Source organism: Benincasa hispida, chromosome 9 (assembly GCF_009727055.1).
Source record: "Benincasa hispida cultivar B227 chromosome 9, ASM972705v1, whole genome shotgun sequence".
Classification (NCBI taxonomy): Eukaryota; Viridiplantae; Streptophyta; class Magnoliopsida; order Cucurbitales; family Cucurbitaceae; genus Benincasa; species Benincasa hispida.
The window spans coordinates 31,583,665-31,603,758 of record NC_052357.1 but is presented as its reverse complement, the minus strand read 5'-3'; the positions used below and the strand labels follow the sequence as shown (position 1 = coordinate 31,603,758).

Here is a 20,094-nt window from a genome sequence, read left to right as displayed (position 1 = left end):
CCTAAACCAAATTTGTGACATCAAACATGTAAAGATTTGTTTGTTGATAATTCAATTTTGTTTTATGTTTTCAAATTTACTAACTGAACAAATATGTATTTGACAAATAATCTAGTTTTTATTTTTGAAAAATGTTATCGAATTTTATTATTCAAACAGTAAAATTCTGAAAAAAAAATAATATTATATTTTAAATGTAATCGAGTTTTAAATTTTAAAATGTAGAATTATATTAAATAAATACAAACGTTTAAAAATACATTATATTAGGTTATAAACCCAATTCATTTTTTAAAATTAAAATATGTATTATGTAATGTATTATAAATTATATAATATTACAAAATAGTAATTATAAAAATTTATTTTAACATAAAACACATTCATAAATTAATCCACCAACATATTATAGTCAACCTAATATTTGAGTTGATTGCTATAACTAATTTGATGATTTATAAATATAATAACAAACACATTTAAAATAATTATTTAAATTAAAATCAAATTTTTGAATATACTACCAAATACATAATTTTAGAGAAGTAGAAAGCAGAAAATAATTGAAAGCTTTGATAATAGGGAGATTCAAATACATACCTCGTGACTACTCATACTTAAATACGAATTGAACCATATTCGGTTTGCCAACATGATGATTATTAATGGTTAGTTTTGTGCATCAATTAAGCTTTGATTTTATGGGGAAACAAAACTTGATTGACATTGGAAATTCTAAGTTTGAAAATAGATACACATTGCAAGACTCGAGTAAAAATTGAAACTTTACAAAAATGAGCATACAATGGAAGTACAACATAATAGTAATGAGGTGAGTGAGAAAAGACAGATGCGATACTCTCTTGTAAGGGGAAATTGGGAAGAAAAATGGAAGCGTGGAGGATTGGAGGGAAGACAAAGCATCAGATTATCCAATCCAACGCTTACAATGGCGCAAAGGAGCGCGTGAAGAATCGTAAGGTCTATTTTCGAATCTCGCAATCGCACATGCTCTGCCCTCTTTTCTCCTACATTCATCCATCAAAACCAAGAAAATTTTCACATTTCACTTTCCCATTACGAAGAAACAACCAACTGTAAAAGGAAAAAAGGGAAAATACCGAGTGTGTTTATAATTTCCCACTCTCTTCCTTGCTATTTCTAGCGCAGCTTCCATTTCTGCTGCAATTTCTTCCATTTTCTTATCTGGGTTTTGCTTAGCTAGATGAAATACTGATTCCCATTGATCGAAAAAGAGAATTAGAGATCTGGGTGGTGTGATTTTGTTTATTTTTTTTTCTTGATTTCTGGGTTTCTGTATGTCTCGAACACCGAATTATGAGTTCCAAGAATGGTGGAACAAGCAGAGAGAGAGGAACCATGATGAACACTTACTGGAAAAGTCCGACAACTTATCGACCTCACCTGCATTTCTCTCTGTTGAGATCCGGAGTTCTGGGAGTCCTGAAGATCGGATGGTCGATAAGGACCGAGCGAGGACCAGGAGTGCTCGCCAGATTTCTTGGGTTTGGCTGTTGAAATTCCAGCAGATTGCTGGTTCATTGGCTTCAATCACCAATGGCGTCGTTTATCTAATTCGTACTGCTAATCGTCGGATCTCATCGCCGGATTCTCCAGCTGATTCGGCCTCGTCTCGGCTGTACAGGATTATCAAAGTGTTCTTGATTGTAGTGCTTCTATTACTCGTTTTTGAGCTTGTGGCGTACTTCAATGGCTGGCATTTCAGCCCTCCTTCTGTGAGTTCCGCTTCTGCGGAAGTGCTTGGAATGATAGGGTTTCTATATGCTAATTGGCTTCAGATTCGGGCAAATTACCTGGCTCCACCGCTGCAGTACTTGACCAACCTCTGCATTGTGTTGTTCCTGATCCAGTCAGTGGATCGTTTGCTTTTAATGTTTGGGTGTTTTTGGATCAAGTTCAGGCGATTGAAGCCTGTTGCGGCATTTGAGTACTCTTCCACAGACGAAAATGCTGCTACTCCTGAGGATTATCCAATGGTATTGGTGCAGATTCCCATGTGCAATGAAAGGGAGGTAAGAAGATGTAGGTGTTCCTTGACCCCTCTTTAACTCCTTTTTCTATTTTTTTTTTTTTGTTGCATTGCATGTGTTGTTAATATTTGACAATGTTGATTGTGTTTTGTGATAATTCACGGTTATAGTTATATGAATCCATTATTTAGTGCCAAGCAGTGTTTAAATGATTCATGCATTACTTCCACTCGAATGAATAGTTCCGTCTGTCCACGAGGTTATTTCTTGAATGTACTATTTCATAATGATCGTTACTGCTATGTTGCTTTCCAGTGAAGAGTAATGCTGGAGAAAAAGGCAAGAATCAAATGGATCTGTGATTGGGGATTGTACTTCTAATTTCTGTGGAATGGAAAACACCTATTGGATAGGATTCTTTTTTTTCTTGTAATTTCATTCTATCAATGGAATGATTCAATTTCTATCCAAGAAAAGAATACTTGGAGGAGGATAATTTTGGTTTTATAATTTTTTTGGAGGAAAAATTCTTAATGATGAGGATGTAAAAAAGTGGTATTCATTACTCATTGTCCTCCACTTTCCTCCAGGATAGGTAGCACCGTAGTGGTTGAGGGATATTTCGAATTGCAGGTAGTTATAGGGGTAATTTTTGTTTGCTGGGTTCGACCCCCTGGTCTTTCCTAGTTTCCCTCCAATTTTCTTTCTAAGATACTAATTTGTCAAGGACGACGAAGGTGCTTCAAAAGTTTCATGGCAGAGGGATTATTAACTCTAGGATCAAGTCTTTTCGAGTATATGTTCTCTTTTTCAAGGAACTTTTGTTTGGATGGGTTGGGTAGATCTTCAATGGTATTTTTTTGCCCAATGTGAAAATCATGGGGTATCAAAAAAGGAGAGTATTGATTTTCATTTTTTTTATATATAAAACCTAGAATAATGTAGATAGGGCATTACTTAACAGGGTATCTGGAAGAAAGGTTTTTGGAGTAGATGGACAGTTGGGTGAGTAACTAACTGTCTTAAAGTTTGCTGAATTCTGAGTGTTCTTATGAGAAGCTGTAGACTATTTTACCGAAAAATTTAACATTTCTTTCCCCCATTTTCTTTATTTTTTTGGTGGTGGATATCTTAGCAGTGTCTACCACATAGGGGCAATAAGGCTTTTGGTAATATAGGAAAAGGGTCCATCTTACTTGTTTATAGTTTGGGGGTGCCACTTATCTTTTTCTCAGGTAGTGAAGAGTCTTTCTAGTAATTTGAATAGGTTCCTTTTGTCATTTGGAGAGGTGTCAGGTCTCTAAAAGGATAAGCCAAGTGTTCTACCTGGGATAAAATGTGGTTTTGAAGTTGGTTTGGTTGGCTGAGTAACTCGTTGAATTGTTTAGTCTCCCGACATTTTACTCACAACTCCACAATCGATCAGATTCAAAACGACTTCAACTTAATCCATTTTAACGACTATCATCAAAAAAATAATTTCTGAACTTGTCATAAATAAAATCCAGTAAGAAAGCTCATCTTTAGATTCTTTTGCTGGATTGAATAGAAGGGGTTTCTAGAATGTTTATAAAAAGGCCAATGAGATATCAGATTCTATTGTTTTTGCTATTTTCATTGCCGTTCTACATCTAGTCTGAAAGTCTTATTATTGCTTATTTCATTTTTTTTCTATGAAATATCTGTCACTATGATAAATATATAAGATATAACTAAATGCCACTTTGGTTTGTCTGCTAGTAGACTTATCGCTTGTACATTTTACTTACTGTATATTCCATTATGACGTTTTTAGGTTTACTTTCCTTTAAGTTTCTTATGTTCTTTCATGTGACCTCTTTACAAGTTTAATACTTACGCTCACTGGTGGGTGGACAGGTTTATCAACAATCTATTGCAGCTGTTTGTATCCAGGATTGGCCAAAGGATAAAATGCTTGTACAGGTTTTAGATGATTCTGATGAGCTAGATGTTCAACAACTTATCAAGGCTGAAGTACAAAAATGGCAACAGAGAGGTGTCCGCATATTGTATAGACACCGCCTCATACGTACAGGCTACAAGGCAGGGAATCTCAAATCTGCAATGGGGTGCGATTATGTAAAAGATTATGAGTTTGTGGCAATCTTTGATGCAGATTTTCAGCCAGGACCAGACTTTTTGAAGAAAACAATTCCACATTTTAAGGTAATTGAATTGAATATCATGTATAAGCTGCAAGATGGATATCTTTGTCGCATTTACTCTCTTTGATGTAGAGAGAAGTCTCGGAATCATTTATAAATCTTTACAGCTCATATGTGTTAAGCTATTGTGTTTGATATAGTCCCTTGGAATCATTGCATGTCTCAGCATTTTTTTTTTTTTTTTTTTTGTGGCTGAAGACTGACTGGCTCATATTTTTTCCACTCTGCTTAATGAACACTGTCATTTGATTCTGAAGAAGAAATCCTACTTTTTTTCATGCTCAAGGAAGATGTGGCATTTTTTGTTTTCCAATCACTCAAGTCAAAATCATTGCAATTCAACTTCTGTAATGATCTCTGTAAAATCACTCAATCACTCAACTAGAGAAGAAATCTCTTGCCGATAACTCAACTCTGGGCTTTCTCTAATAAAATAAATAAATAAAAATGATAAAAATCCGTAATTCTTTGGTTTTCTTTACTTCTGACTACCACAGTACAACAGGTGAATGTCAAACTTCTGTTTGTTAAATAAAATGCCCTCACAGGCAGTTTCCTGTCTGTCTTACCACAACCACACCATCAAAATAACAGGGTATGTATATAGAATCCATGTCCTAGTGATCCAAAACCTTGCATGTAATGTATTGTCCTTTGAGCATTCAAGTATGTGTACTCCAGGCAGCTAGTACATCGTGTCCTGAAATTATTTGTCCCTGAGTTTATCCTGTTTTTCAGTTTTATTGCACCTCCTCGAGCCTTTCATAGAAGTTCAAGCTAGAGATTGTTTTTAGGTCTTCTAGATAAAGTTGATTTAGTTCCTACTTAATCAGGATTCTGAAACCTACTGGGGGCTAGGCATTAGTCCTAGACAAATTAGGTCTGGATACCAAGTTATTCAATTTTGGGTGGAAGTCCCTGTTATTCCTCTACCCTTCCCTCCGTCCCTATTATTTAAATTCCCTTTGTTTAATTTTATTCTGCCAAATGGTGACTTCAGATCTTATACACTTAATTTGTTTTTTCCTTTTCTAACCACATGATTTCCATCAAGGAATCTATGGCATTAAACTTTTTTTTTTTTAATTTTGATTTTATTCGATATTTTTCACAAGTCTGGGAGAAGCCTCAGATACAGTAATAAAATGTGTACATTTTTCTCCATTAGGGGAATGATGAACTTGCATTGGTCCAAACAAGGTGGTCATTTGTGAACAAGGACGAAAACTTGCTCACAAGATTGCAGAACATAAATTTGTCCTTCCATTTTGAAGTTGAGCAGCAAGTAAATGGCATGTTTATCAACTTTTTTGGTTTCAATGGTACTGCTGGAGTTTGGAGAATTAAAGCTTTGGAAGAATGTGGGGGCTGGTTAGAAAGAACAACTGTTGAGGACATGGATGTTGCAGTTCGTGCCCATCTTTGTGGCTGGAAGTTCATATATCTAAATGATGTGAAGGTTTGTCATCGCTCTTATGCATTGGAATTTTGCTGCAAAGTTGTCTGTGACGATATTTTCTAACTGTTAAAATTTTCAGTGCCTATGTGAACTTCCAGAATCATATGAAGCATACAAGAAACAACAGCACCGCTGGCATTCAGGCCCTATGCAGTTATTTCGTTTGTGCTTCTCTGACATACTCAAATCAAAGGTATGAACTTCCTTCTTGCTAATTTTGCGTGCAAAGTATCTTTTTCCCTTAAAGGTTTTATGTGAGCCGACATACTAAATAGAACTTGAAATTGGAATATTGATCTTGAAATTTTTAAACGTTAAATCAGTTTTTAAAGGAAAACTTTTGTTTATTATTTGGTTATTTATTATTATTATATTTGGAATAAGAAACAACTCATATAATGAAAAGGAAAAAAAAAAGTTCAGGGATACAATCTTCTAAAGGGAGTGAAAAAGAAAAAATGCATCTAAATAAATGACTGATTCAATCCTTTCATCCTTAAGAGTTGAGACTTCTTCAGGAAACTAATCTTTGTAGATCTATTTCAAACATTTAAGAAGAGCAGGTTTTTAAAAAGCATACAAATGCCTAGTTATGCTTGAATGTAAAATCTATATCAATTCAAATTTGTTGTATTGCTAATGAGAGGTGGACAACATGATGAGCTTTTCTGGCACCCAAACCATGCAAAATATCCGTCCATGATATTTTGTGAGACTATGACAGCAGTACCAAATAGAGCTTAAGGATATATTTGAGCAGTCATGCTCAAAAAAATTTCCTCTCTCCAGTGTTATATGTTGAACAATAAGAAGAGAAAGACAAGGATGAAGTTTCAAATCTTGTGTTCTAAAACAATATTTTTTTTCTTTTTTTTTTTTTTTTTTATAAGAAACAAACAAATATATATTCCATCAGAACACAAAAGAACAGCCTAAGGGCAAGGGCTTTCTTTATCCTACAATATATTCCGTTAAAAAAACAATATTCTTCATTAACAACGTTATGGGCCCAGTCACACATCGACCAATCTCACGGGTTTTCTTTCTGGCGTGACATTTAAAACACACTGGATACTTCTATATTGAGTACTGAGTATCTTGAACTCATAACCTCGTATCTGGATGTATAGCTGGATTTATAGTTTATCTTTAGGCAAATGAGCCAACCCACGGTGCTTTTGCCCTTCTAAAATATTATTAAAAAGCATTTAAACAGATGTTACTACTTCGTCCTAGAAGATTAGTTTCCTGTTTTGCAGGAGTTCAATATCTGTGGACTGTTGGAAGTATGCCAAATATATTGGACAACTTTCTCCTTTTTTCTTCTTTTCCTTCTATGGTGGTGGGGGTGGGGCAAGGGGAATGGTGAGCAGTGTTTCTTTTCTTTCAATGATGTTATAGGGAGGTCATTTAATTTTTTGCTTTCGCAGTGATGACCATAAATATATAACATTTTTTCACATGCCTCTTTTCTGCTGCATTAGATGATACCTCTATGGGGATTGCTCCTTTCATTAAAATATCAATGATCCTGAGGAAAAATGAAAGTGGTCATCTTCTTGCCACTTTCATTTCGCAATGTTTTTTAGGACTAAACTTTCTTGTCCAGTGTCAAAATAAGACCAATTAAATAATGCCAAAATCTTGCCTTTTTGTCTTCATTTGGAGGGGGGTTTGACAGATCTTTGAATGAGGTGTGGTCCCTTGTCAGACGTCAACCCCCTCTTTAGGTCTCCATCGGATAGGTCTTATTTTGCTTAACTGAAAGCTCCTTAGGTTAATTGCTCAATTCTAAGTGTGTTTTTTTCTTTTTTTCTTTTTTTTATTCTCCTCGTATTATTTCTCCATTCTGCCTATTTATATTATAGGAAGGTATGCCGTTAGGCATCTTTGGATAGCTGGTCATTCTTGATGCCCACATCTAGGAGCATCTAATGAGTTCTTTCTTCTCTCAACCTAAGTTTCTGAGATTATTTTACCCAAAAAAAGGTTTCTAAGATTTTATGTAACATTGTCCTATTAGTCATCATTCTTCTTTATTTACTTTCATTCAACAGTTCTCTCTCTCATTTTGAATTTTATGTATTAAAAGGTCCTATCAAATTCAATGCATTTGCTAGTACATTTGTTCATTAACATTTTGTTTGTAAGTTTCAAATACTTAGTTTGATGCTTGCTACTTGCTAAAACTTGATTTCATTTTCCAGGTGAGTTGGAAGAAGAAAGCTAATTTGATTTTTCTTTTCTTCCTCTTGCGAAAGCTCGTCCTTCCCTTCTATTCCTTTACCTTGTTCTGCATAATTCTCCCCCTTACCATGTTCCTTCCTGAAGCTCATCTACCAGCTTGGGTCGTTTGCTATGTTCCCGGGATCATGTCCATCTTAAATATTCTTCCCGCACCGCGATCATTTCCGTTTTTAGTCCCCTATCTTCTATTTGAAAACACGATGTCTGTTACCAAATTCAATGCCATGATATCAGGGTTATTCCGCTTTGGTAGTTCATATGAATGGATAGTAACGAAAAAACTAGGAAGATCATCTGAAAACAATCTTGTTGCTTTTGAGAAAGAACTAGAACCTCTAGTTGAGGGTACAAGTCTTCATCGATCTTCCTCAGAATCAGGTCTTCAGGAACTGACCAAGCTCGAGATATCGAAAAAAGCAGGGAAACACAAAAGAAATCGTCTGTATAGGAAGGAATTGGCTCTTGCATTCATTTTGTTAACCGCCTCGGCTAGAAGTCTGTTATCTGCTCAAGGAATTCACTTCTACTTCCTATTATTTCAGGGTATCACTTTTCTAGTAGTCGGTCTCGATTTAATCGGAGAGCAGGTCAGTTAAATTATGTTGTTACGATTTTGGAGTTAGTTCTAAACGAAATAACCCGAGAAGCAGATGGGTTACTTACTGGTCATCTGTGACCTACCTACAAATCAAAATCTTTTGCAATGTGATGATATTAGAGCTGAACCATAATAGTTCAGTTAGTGTTCATAATCTCGTTCGCTCTCAATTGAAGCTGCAGATCACTTCTTGCTCGTGTATTTGAGATGAATTACTTCTGATTGTGGAACTGTTATGTTGTAGTTTTGATCAATTCAAGTAGAGCAAAGGATGTGAGATGTTAAAATTATAGAAAGATAAAAAAAAAAGACCATGAAATTGTTGGGGAAAGATTGTGATAAATTAGAGCATTGTATACTTGCAGGTGCCAAGAGCAGGAAATTCTGAGATTATTGGAACCTTGATTCTTTATTTTTGTCAAACTGATAATTTCTGTACCATGAACATATATTTCATTGTATGTGTTGAAATTCATTGATGTTCTGAAACTTGAATTATTTAAAGACAAATAGCAAGGTTGTCATTTCTCCCAACTTCTTATTGGTTATGCATCTATTTGCTTCTTATGGACTTCTCCAAGGATATTTGAGTGGATTATCCTATCATTTAGGCTTATCGTTTTTAGTTGCTGATTTTGAAATCTATGCTTATTTTCTTCTATTTTCTTTACCATGGTTTTACTGGTTAAGAAACATTTGAATTCTTAGTCAAAATCTAAAAACAAAAATAACTTTTTAAATTTTGGTTTAATTTATAAAAGCATTGGTAGAAAGTAAACAACACAATATAGAAATTCAATGATAAAACCAAAAGCAAAAAAAGGCGCTTCCGTTTGATAGTCATTTTATTTGTGGGCATTTTCGCGCATGTGAATAGAAATCATATTATTTTACTTCATCCACTATTAAATGATTTCTTGTATGTTCATTTTATTTTAGATTTATTATAGATTGATAAAGGAAACTACCTCAATTTTGTTTGAGAACTCTTAGTTTAGGTAAATTCTCACAATGACAATAATAGTAATCCTTATTAATAAAATTAAAAAAACCTTGAGAGAGCTAAACAAATTTGCTTGAAAATGTGTTTCCTATCTTCAAGATTTGAAATTCTATATTCTAATTGATCAAATTAGATTGAAAGTTCTAAACGTGCAATCTAAACACAAGAATACAAATGAGACACAAAGCTTGAGAGATATTAAATTCTACAAGAAATTTTCAATCAACGTGTTCAAATGTGAAAAATACCGTCATATTTATACTAAATGAAAATACACAATGATACATTATCTTTCATCCATGTAGTCTAAATTCAGCCAACTTTATACATGAATTTTTATAAATGCAAATTCATTAAACAAATAGGTAAATGGTAAATTAAATGGGAAGGAATCTGGATTTTCAATGTGTCTTCTTGGATGGAAAGGTGTCTTGAAACTTGAAGGGATACAATTCTTCACAATGGATTGGAACCAAACATTCAATGCTTCTCGTAATCTTTTAGTTCTAGTTCTTGTCCTTACCAATTATTTCCTTATTCTCACTCCCTTCAAGAAGATTCATCCTCAAATCTAAGTGATTGTTTAATAAAGAAACTTTGTAGTCATTATCTCGAGTTTGTTCAAACACTTGGATGGTAACATCTTCTCTTGTATTAAATATGAACTTCATGTGTAGACCGATCGCCTCCTTTTCCTATGTGTTTGTAATGAACCATAAAAAACACAAGAAAAATAATAGGAAAGAATATTAGATGGGGAACAAACCCCACTCTTGTGATTTTCCTAACCTAAATACTTTTGTTACTCTATTTCACTTTTTTCTTCCCTCCTTCAACATCATCTCCTAAAAAAAGTAGTTTTCAAAAAGTTGTTTTTGTTTTTAGAATTTGGCTAAGAATTCAACCATTGTACTTAAGAAAAAATGCAAATCATTATAAGAAATGTGGATGAAATAGGCTTAATTTTCAAAAACAAAAATAAAAATAAAATAATTACCAAATAATAACTAAATTATCTCGAAAAGCCTCTTCCAAAAGTTAACATCACTAAGGACTCATGATGATTTCTTTCTTGGTGAAACATAATGTATCTCGAACTTCTGCAAATCTTATAGTATTCTTATGAGAATCATGAAGAAACATTCCAATATTGCCTATGAATATTCACATAGTCTCGAAGTTCAAAAAGAAGTGTCGAAAAATGCAAAAGACAATTTTTTATTTATCAGCAAGTACACTGAAATATGATGGAAATAAAAGAATATGAAAAGCCACAAGAAAAATGGACAGATTGAAATGTATAAGAAAGAAAATTAAGATAGAACAAAATTAAGAAAGGATATAATTTGTTTAGAATCAGAGCTTTGATACCAAATGTTAAAGGAAACTACCTCAATTATGTTTGAAAACTTCCCTTAGTATAGGTGATCCCCACAACGATAATAAGAACAACCTCCCTTAACAATCTTTGACTTAGTTCCCAAAAGTAATCCATCAACAACCTCAAGAAATTTAAATAGATTTGCTTGGAAATGTGATAGATGATCAATCTTCAAGATTTTGAATCCTGCATAATTTAATTATTCAAACTAGATCAAAGGTTCAAAACATGCATTTTAAATAAAAATAAAAAAATACAAAAAAAAAAACAAACAAACAAACAAAAACAAAAATAACATAAAGTTCGAATGAGATTTAAAGTATATGAGAAATTTTCATTCAATTCATGTTCAAATTTGAAAAATACGATTATATTTATACTAAATGAAAAGACTACAGAAAAAGATAGAACCTTTTTAACTTGTAGTCTAAATTTAGCCCCAATCCTTTAAGTTCATACATAAACCTTTATAAATCTAGATTTTCAAATTCAATGTCTCTAGAATGAAAATGTGCATTTTGAATTTTGAAACGATGCAACTCTTCACAATGGATTGAAACCTTAGCATGGGAAGTAAGCAATTCAATCCTTTCTTTATAAAAAAAAATATTTAACATTTGTTTTTTTATATCTTTGATTATCTACATATTTATTAGTTATTAAATCTAACAATAGAATTAAGAATGATATAATAATAATATTGTGAATTGCTTTCTATTTATGATTGTTTGATGTTCTTGTATTATGAGATCTATCATTGATTTGTCAAATCTTTTAACTCCAATAATTATAGGGTGGAGAATTGAACCTCTGACTTTTAAGAATAGAGGCTATGTCAATGTTACTGGGCTAAGCTCACTTTGGGCTAAGCTCACTTTAGGATAATTGATTTGTCAAATCAATAAATTAAAAGTGATATTTAACTTATTTTTCTAATAGTAATTGTTTAGGTTTATTATTGTTGATCTATCATACGGATAAATACAATAGATGTATATTAATAATATTTATATTTGATATTTATAAAAAATTATTTACATGATCCTTTACGGTTAGTAAATCATTATTAACTACCAATGAATAAAAATTTATATAAGTAATATATCAGTTTTCTACCAATTATTTTTGTATGCTTATTTACTATTAGATATATTGCTTACATTCCTCATCAATAGGAGAAAAGAAATGTTGGCGACATCTAAGTTTCGTTTTCTATATGTAATAAGGGTATATATAAAATATATATATATATATATACTGATATATTATGTTTTTTATAAGGAAAAAACTAAAAGAGGACATTAGTGTGGAGCCAGAAATTTTGTATAAGGGGACACTATATGCAAAATATCTATAAATGAATGTAAAAAAGTATTCATAACTTCATAAATTAACTAATTTAGTACATTACAATTGCCCTCTACAAGTTTTCTTATTTTGAAATTGATCCATGATAACTTCAATATCTAACTTATCAAATAAATCCTTTTCAATATTGGCTATAAGACAATCATTCATCCATTGATCTCCCATTTGATTATGTAATCGAGTCTTCACAATATGCATAGCAGAAAATGTTCTATCTACAGTAATTGTGGCGATAGGTAAAATCAACGGTAAGGTGAGTAATCTTAAACTAATGGATAGATCTTGTCTTTATTCGTCAGGACCATTTTTACTGCAAGATTACATATGTTGTTTAGCTCAACAAACTCAATATTTGAATGCATATCAATGATGTAATTTTGAAGTTGATCCTCAAGTATAGAGAGTTCAATAGTTGAAAAGTCTCTTGGATAAAATTGAGCAAGTTGCTCAATGACAACATAGAAAACTTCAACATGATAATGATGTATATTTGTAACTTGTTGAAATTTTTGCCTTTGTCGTCCTCGAATTAGAAATAGGTTATCCATTTTAAGTACTCAATATCATGACTACGACAGAAATAAAAAATCATACCCAACAACGAATCCCAACCAGGCTCTCTTGTTTTCTGTAGTCTTTCTTTACAAATGTTGAATAAATTCATTGCATTCACAATATCTTGATCTTTTCTTTGTAATGCTTGACATAAGTCATTTGTGATTCCCAAGATAATTTTTATAAAATGTATATGAAAAACAAAGTCAAAAGATACAATTGAACTTATTAGAGTCTTTGCTTAATATTTTTGTTCTAAATTTGATCCACCTTGCACAATTGTCTCAGGTACATCAACTACTAAAGAGAACATTTAATAAAACTCTTTAAAGTGTAGTAATGTGATCTTCATCGAGTATCTCCTGGTCAAGTACACCTACTTAATGGTCCATCTTTAGTGTATATATTAATTTCAACAACCAACCAGGTGTTATCTTTTGCGGTTGATAACTTGTAGAAATATAAGTTATTTTTGCTCTTAAATTGGAACAACTAAGGTTTTTAATGATAAATTCTCCTCATTTTTAGAAGAAATATATGGATTTATTCAAACATTAGCAAACTCATACAAAATAAGTTTTATTACTAAATATCGCGGAACTAACGCATTGTATTGCAGGATTTCAACGCGAGAATTAATGCTAACGCATTAGACAAGTGCCGCAGGAAAAGCCCTAACGCATGGGCCATGCGTTGGAGGGAGTTCAACGTAGAGAAGATACATTGATCCAAACTGATTGTGTCACATCACCACTTGCAAGTATGAGCACCTGCAGCAGGCGGTGTCTGAAAAGCTTCCGAGAGTCAGGCGGCTAATCAGGGCATGGACTTTAATACTGACCAGGACATAAACTTTAATGCTGCCCATTCACCAAGTGGATGTGACCAACACTTATAAATAGATGAAGTCCCTCCAGAGTTAAAAAGTTCAGAAATTATCAAGATCCTTACTCTCTGTATATTGTAGTCATAGTTTTAGTTCTTAGAAGCTGTGCTGTGGTGCCAGACGATCAGAAGGGTTGAGAACCACCACCACCGTCGATCAGGGAGCGGAGGAATCCACTCTTGAGAAAGACACTTCTTCCAATTCCTATACAATTGATTGTACACAACGAGATTGAGCCAAAGAAATACAAGAGATTGTATTCTTTGGCTTGACTCAGTTTCCTTCATCTCATTTATCGCTTTCACTTCATTTGATTAAATATTGCTTTTGTAAAGACTCTATGTTTCTTTATAAAATTCATATATTTGATCCATCATACTTTCCATTGTTTATTTCTTGTTTATGTTGAACGCATTAATACTTTCTGCCAAACTCCATTCCAATGCTCAAACCAACTTGACAAATTGGTAAAGGGCATATTTAACTTAGATTGTTCGAAAGAATAACCAAGCTGCATCAAGTAGGATGCCTAATATAGCTAGAGATAGACTTACTGGTGTCTATTGCATTCTGTGTTAGACGCATGCATCGTAGAGATAGGTTTTGTATGTTATTCGCATTAAGAATTGTTGAATGAAGTCTAACGCATTGAATAAAATATAAGCAAATCACTCCATCTCATCCATATCACATCCTAGTTTATATACATTCATCTTAGACCGATGCGTCCATTTACATTAAACTCCATTCTCACATGATCCATCACTAACTACTCAACTCTTTTGCATCTCTTGCACAGGCACATCAATTTAGTGTAAATAACACATTTCTCACATTTATTTAGGAAAACCCCTACAGTAGATACAACGCGAGGTCTGCGTTTGGTTAACTGAATCCCTGAGTTCGACCCTGAACTTACCAGGAACCTAAATTAGATTTATACTTGGGTCTGGTCTAGGAAAACTTGAACGTCATTAGAAAGAGTTGTGTGCGTTCTGTGCATACTGCTATCTTGATTTTCTCTAAGAGTGTATTGTGTAAAATAAATTGGAGAAATAAGTTCTAAGTATAAATGATGCGTTTATGCTTCGATGCGTTTAAAAATTGTAACGCGTTGGGCGTTAGATATATGCACAGAACGCACACAACTCCTTCTAATGACGTTCAAGTTTTCCTAGACCAGACCCAAGTATAAATCTAATTTAGGTTCCTGGTAAGTTCAGGGTCAAACTCAGGGATTCAGTTAACCAAACGCAGACCTCGCGTTGTATCTACTGTAGGGGTTTTCCTAAATAAATGTGAGAAATATGTTATTTACACTAAATTGTTGTGCTTGTGCAAGAGATGCAAAAGAGTTGAGTAGTTAGTGATGATCATGTGAGAATGGAGTTTAATGTAAGTGGACGCGTCGGTCTAAGATGAATATACACAAACTAGGATGTGATATGGATGAGATGGAGTGATTTGCTTATCTTTTGTTCAATGCGTTAGACTTCATTCAATAATTCTTAATGTGAATAACATACAAAACTTATCTCTAGGATGCATGCGTCTAACACAGAATGCAATAGACACCAGTAAGTCTATCTCTAGCTGTACTAGGCGTCCTACTTGATGCAGCTTAGTTATTTTTTCAAACAATCTAAGTTAAAGATGCTTTTTACCAATTTGTCAAGTTGGTTTGAGCATTGGAATGAAGTTTGGTAGCGGTATATTCTCACTTCAATTCTGTCTTTTATTTGGATGCTAATCATTTATACTAGGGGTAGTGGCATATTAAGTTATTGGGGTTGATGCCCTAAATCTCGTGGGTCCTGTAATTTGTAATTGTAAAGTATAAAAAATTTATTTATTTAATAAAATATGGGATATTTTATTCTCCATTTTGTAGCATTAACCCATAAAACCAATAAACTAACATCCAAGGTTATCTTATGTAGCTTAAACATGTATGTGGAGACATACAAATGGATCATGTTTAAGTGATAACCTAAATGATATATAGTAGATTGATAAGGTTAGATACCTTATCCTGGTGACACTACGAATACGGCCTGCTTTGTAGATGTTACAATTGTTGTAAAGTGCTATAGATGATCCGATCTTGATCATTCATGTAGAGACATGTGAGTAAAGGTGTTCTATATAAAAGATATGTGACCTGAATCCTAAGTGAGTTATGAACTCCTGCCTATGAAGGCGGTCTTTTGATTTGTATGGGTAAGAGTGTCCAAATCGCCAACTTAATAAACTTATCATTTTAGGGATTCGTCTGATTGGGAAGCTGAAAACACAGCTACACAAGACGAAATTCACTCCTTCCCTAATGTTGGGGTAAGTAGATAAATTACTTTTTTAAGGACTGATTCCGGGGCTTGAACAATGTGGCACTCGAAAGGGGTTTGGTCATAGTTGGACTATGACTTATTGATCATTAGAAGGATCAATGGTACTTAAAGGAATTAGATGTAACTATAGGAGCAAAACGGTAATTTTGGCCCAAATGTACTTACGAGCAATTTGTGAAGGGTCATCGCCCTGTTAACTGACCATATCCAATGGGTATAGAAATATATATGTAGTGCAAAAAGTGTAATTGTCAGTCTTCAGTGGAGTGACCGACAGTTAATGGATGTTGAGTAATTTAATTAAAAAATTTTAATTAATTATTCATGTACCGTTGAAGTTTTAATCTACAGATCCATAAGATCCCCTCTGTAGCTCAACTAAGATTATTGAAAATTAATTTTGGATTAATTTGAATTATTCAAATTAATTTAGGGAATTAATTATATATGATATAATTAATTTAAATTAAATATATGTAATATAATTCATATAATATATTTGATACATTATAATATAAAGTTTATTTTGAGATACATTAAATATTTGAATATGATTCAAATATTAATTATATGGATTGGATTCATATAATTAAATTTAGTATAAATGTGATTTATATTAAATATCACAAATGATGGAGAGAATTCAAACTATAGGTTATATTGTATTTGATACAATATAAAAACTATAGTTTATATATTATATTTGATTAGGTAGTTATTATATATATATATATATATAATTTGTTAAATTATTTATTAAAATATTTTTTGAATTTTAATTAAGGAGGGAGTTGTAACTCTCTCCCCTCAATTCACTCCTCAATCAATCGTGTGGGTTTTTTTTTCTTCAATTTTTTATTATCTTCATTCATCTTCTTCACAGAAGATTAGAGAGTCTTCACCCAACTTTGTTGTATTTTCAGATGAATTTTTTCCTCTAAAAAATCCTCTCTCCCTCTTCCCAATAGTAGAGCCCACACATTTTCTGCTAATTCTCAACCGCTACAAAGAATACAGAAGGTTCTATTGTGGTGGTGGTCATTTGTTTTTTTTTTTTTTTAATTCTGTTTGGGATTCCAGTACGAGGAGAGTTCGTGATCTGTTCGAGGGATTTCTTGAAGATCTTGTTCTTCAAGGGTAAGTTGTTTCTCTTCCCTAATTCCTCTTTAAAGCATGTTGTTACTTTTATTAAAATGCACAATTTATGTTCTTTAAATTTTAATTCTATGAAACATTGATAATTGGGAACGATCCCACTTCCACAATGGAACTCATAAGTAACTTCACAACATTACTTAATGAAAACCCCAGCATATGTCATTCTCTTGCAATATGTCTTTATGTATCCTTTTGTTGATACATTCCACCCTTCGAAAAAAAACCTCTCATGGCAGGAGTTAGTATAAACCTAATTGCACTCATAAACATAAAGGAGTAGTTCCACTGTATATAATCGCATATCATATCATGTTCCTAGGTAAATTACCTAAAATCTCATATTTTAGTCCCAAGAGAAAACTTTACTGCAAAAAAGCTTCGACGAAGAAGAAACAACATCAATTCTTAAAAGAGAAGGTGTATCAAACAATGCATCGTTGTCTACTAGTTATAGAAGTCCAAGTCCAATTACTAGTATTGTACATAATACAGCGGCATATTTGTTTCAACAACCAATTTGTGAGAAACCCAAGACTCTTCACATGGTGATTGAACATTCATACCATAAGTATATAAAAGGCCTAGAATTTCATTATCGATTACCAGATCTGGGTCATTATTTGACTCATAGTTTTGATTTATCTCTTTTAGATTTGGCTAGGTTAGATTCTTTAAGTAACAAACTGCTTACCGTCATGGATTATCAATCAATTATGTTCTTTGGAACTTCTGTGTTTGATGTTGTTAATCACCTTGATCAAAGTCGAGTTATTGATGTAATAAACCATTATAATGGATATTTTTTTTTGTATCTTTATTGCGTCAATTTTAGGTCTTGCCTATGCTGTCTGGTATAGCTTTATATCGGGCTTAATGAATCAACTACCAATTGATTGCTCAATGTTCACCATGAAACCTTATGATCTTATACATATCTTGTACTTTCGGGTTTTTCATTAAGTACACCTAAAGATGTTTCGGTATTGGTACTCTCTACCTTTGAACATCAGTTTTCTTTTACTAAGATAACTATGAATGCTAGGGGAATCAAGCATAATGTTCTGAGTTTAGGTCTAATGGTATCATTGTTTATCACAACTGATAATCTACCATGTCTCCTGATTTAATCCTCGACCACTTAATATCCATCATTATTTAAAGCCTCAGAAATTTCCATTCTATGTTTCTCTCATAAAATATCTCGACGTTTTGCTAACGCCCCAATTACATTCACCACATTTGTAATAATAAAAAATAGATCAGCAATTTCCACATGATTTTTAGTAGTAGCTAAAAGAGCTAATTGAAGCTGATGAGAAAATTTTCTTTTAAAATAAGTGCTTTTGATCTATTGAACTGATCTTGCATATTACTTGTTCCATCATATCCTTGTCCTTGTAAAACTAGTGATGCTTAACTCATGTTGAGGAAAAATATCATCTATGACTTTCTTAAGTGATAGAGAACTTGTATCATTGTCATGTATGATTCCAATAAATCGTTCAATCACATGACCTTTATCCACATATTGCAATACAGTCCTCTTTTGAAGATACATCTTTTGACTCGTCTATCAAGATAGAAAACTGTTTGTCACTCATATCTTTTATAACCATATTAACAACTTCTACTACAATGGAATGCACTATATCTTTTAATATGGGGTGAAGTCAATTTCAAATTATCTGAGGCATTTTTCAAAGTCACAACTTCAATATCCTTATTATTGTTGCACAACTATTGTAAGAGTTCAAGAAAATTATCTTGATTCTTCGAATCATCTACCGTATCATGTCCATGGAATGCAAGTCCTTGTTGTAATAAAAATCAAATACAATCAATCGATGCACCTAATTGAGTTGGATACTCAACTCGTGCTTGGTAAGACATCCTAATTAAAAAAATCTCAATATATTGTTTTTATTTCAAAAGAGCCTCACATTTACCCAAAGTCGTACTGTATGTACTATTAGGACCACCATGAATATGTAATTTCTCTTTTTTCTTCCAATTAGAAAATCCTTCCTTAACAAAACAGTCACCTCCTAACTCTTCACTTACTTCTGGTTTGAACAGATAGTAACATAAACAAAATGTGGCATCTTTTGAAGTGTTATATTCTAGCCAATTAGAATATTCACTAAACCAAGTTGGGTTAAATCGTCTTGACTTTGTACCAAATTTCTTAAGTGAAAAAAATATGATTTTGAGGCTGACAAAGACCTTTTAGCAAATATGCTCTACGAACTTGATCTCGAATATTATAATTATAATAATAAATTTTGGTTCTTAGACCTGAATATGTGGGTAGTTCTTCTAGATCGAATTCTGTATAAGATCGATCAGAACCAAAAATATTTTTCTTCTTTGAAGATGATGCCTCTATTATCTCTATTGTTGTTTTTCTTTTATAATATATCTTCATATTAATTTTGAATTAACTCTACAAAAGTATTCATAATAAGAATATTATATTTTCTTATGTAGATTTAACAGCATAAAAACTAAAAGTCTAAGAAGATTTTAAAACTTACTTGTCAAGTTCGTATATCCAAACAAGTGACCACAAATAATCTTCTAACTTGAACTTTGAAATTAATTTTAAGAACCTATACGAGTTATGTGAATGTAAAAATAACATGGAAACAAACAAAAATATATAGGGAGTAATGCGAATATAAAAATTATGTACGAAAAATTAATGGCATAATAAAAATATCTATTCGTATTAAATTAGAGCTAATTCTACAAAAACATTCACAATAAAAATATTAAAAACTATTATGTAGATTTAAAAATATAAGAACTAAAAAGTCAAAAAAAAATCAAACTTACATATCAATGATATGATACGCATAGCCTAATGAGTAACAAAGAAATTATCTCGTACAAC

The 20,094-nt window shown here is 32.5% G+C and overlaps 1 protein-coding gene across 1 annotated transcript; it reads left to right on the top strand.

Annotated features, from left to right (window-relative positions):
- The first annotated feature begins 898 nt into the window (after nt 1-898).
- On the top strand, nt 899-9,036 carry LOC120085937 (probable xyloglucan glycosyltransferase 6). Its single transcript, XM_039042264.1, has 5 exons — nt 899-2,054; nt 3,891-4,199; nt 5,367-5,657; nt 5,737-5,850; nt 7,865-9,036. The coding sequence occupies exons 1-5, from the start codon at nt 1,320-1,322 to the stop codon at nt 8,498-8,500; spliced, it is 2,085 nt and encodes a 694-aa protein (XP_038898192.1). The 5' UTR covers nt 899-1,319; the 3' UTR covers nt 8,501-9,036.
- Nucleotides 9,037-20,094: the final 11,058 nt, after the last annotated feature.

Excerpts from the sequence above, each read along its gene's own strand:
- LOC120085937 (XM_039042264.1), top strand. The coding sequence starts at position 1,320 with ATGTCTCGAACACCGAATTATGAGTTCCAAGAATGGTGGAACAAGCAG. Across the intron at positions 2,055-3,890 it reads CCATGTGCAATGAAAGGGAG|GTTTATCAACAATCTATTGC; the intron begins GTAAGAAGATGT and ends GTGGGTGGACAG. Across the intron at positions 4,200-5,366 it reads AAACAATTCCACATTTTAAG|GGGAATGATGAACTTGCATT; the intron begins GTAATTGAATTG and ends TTTCTCCATTAG.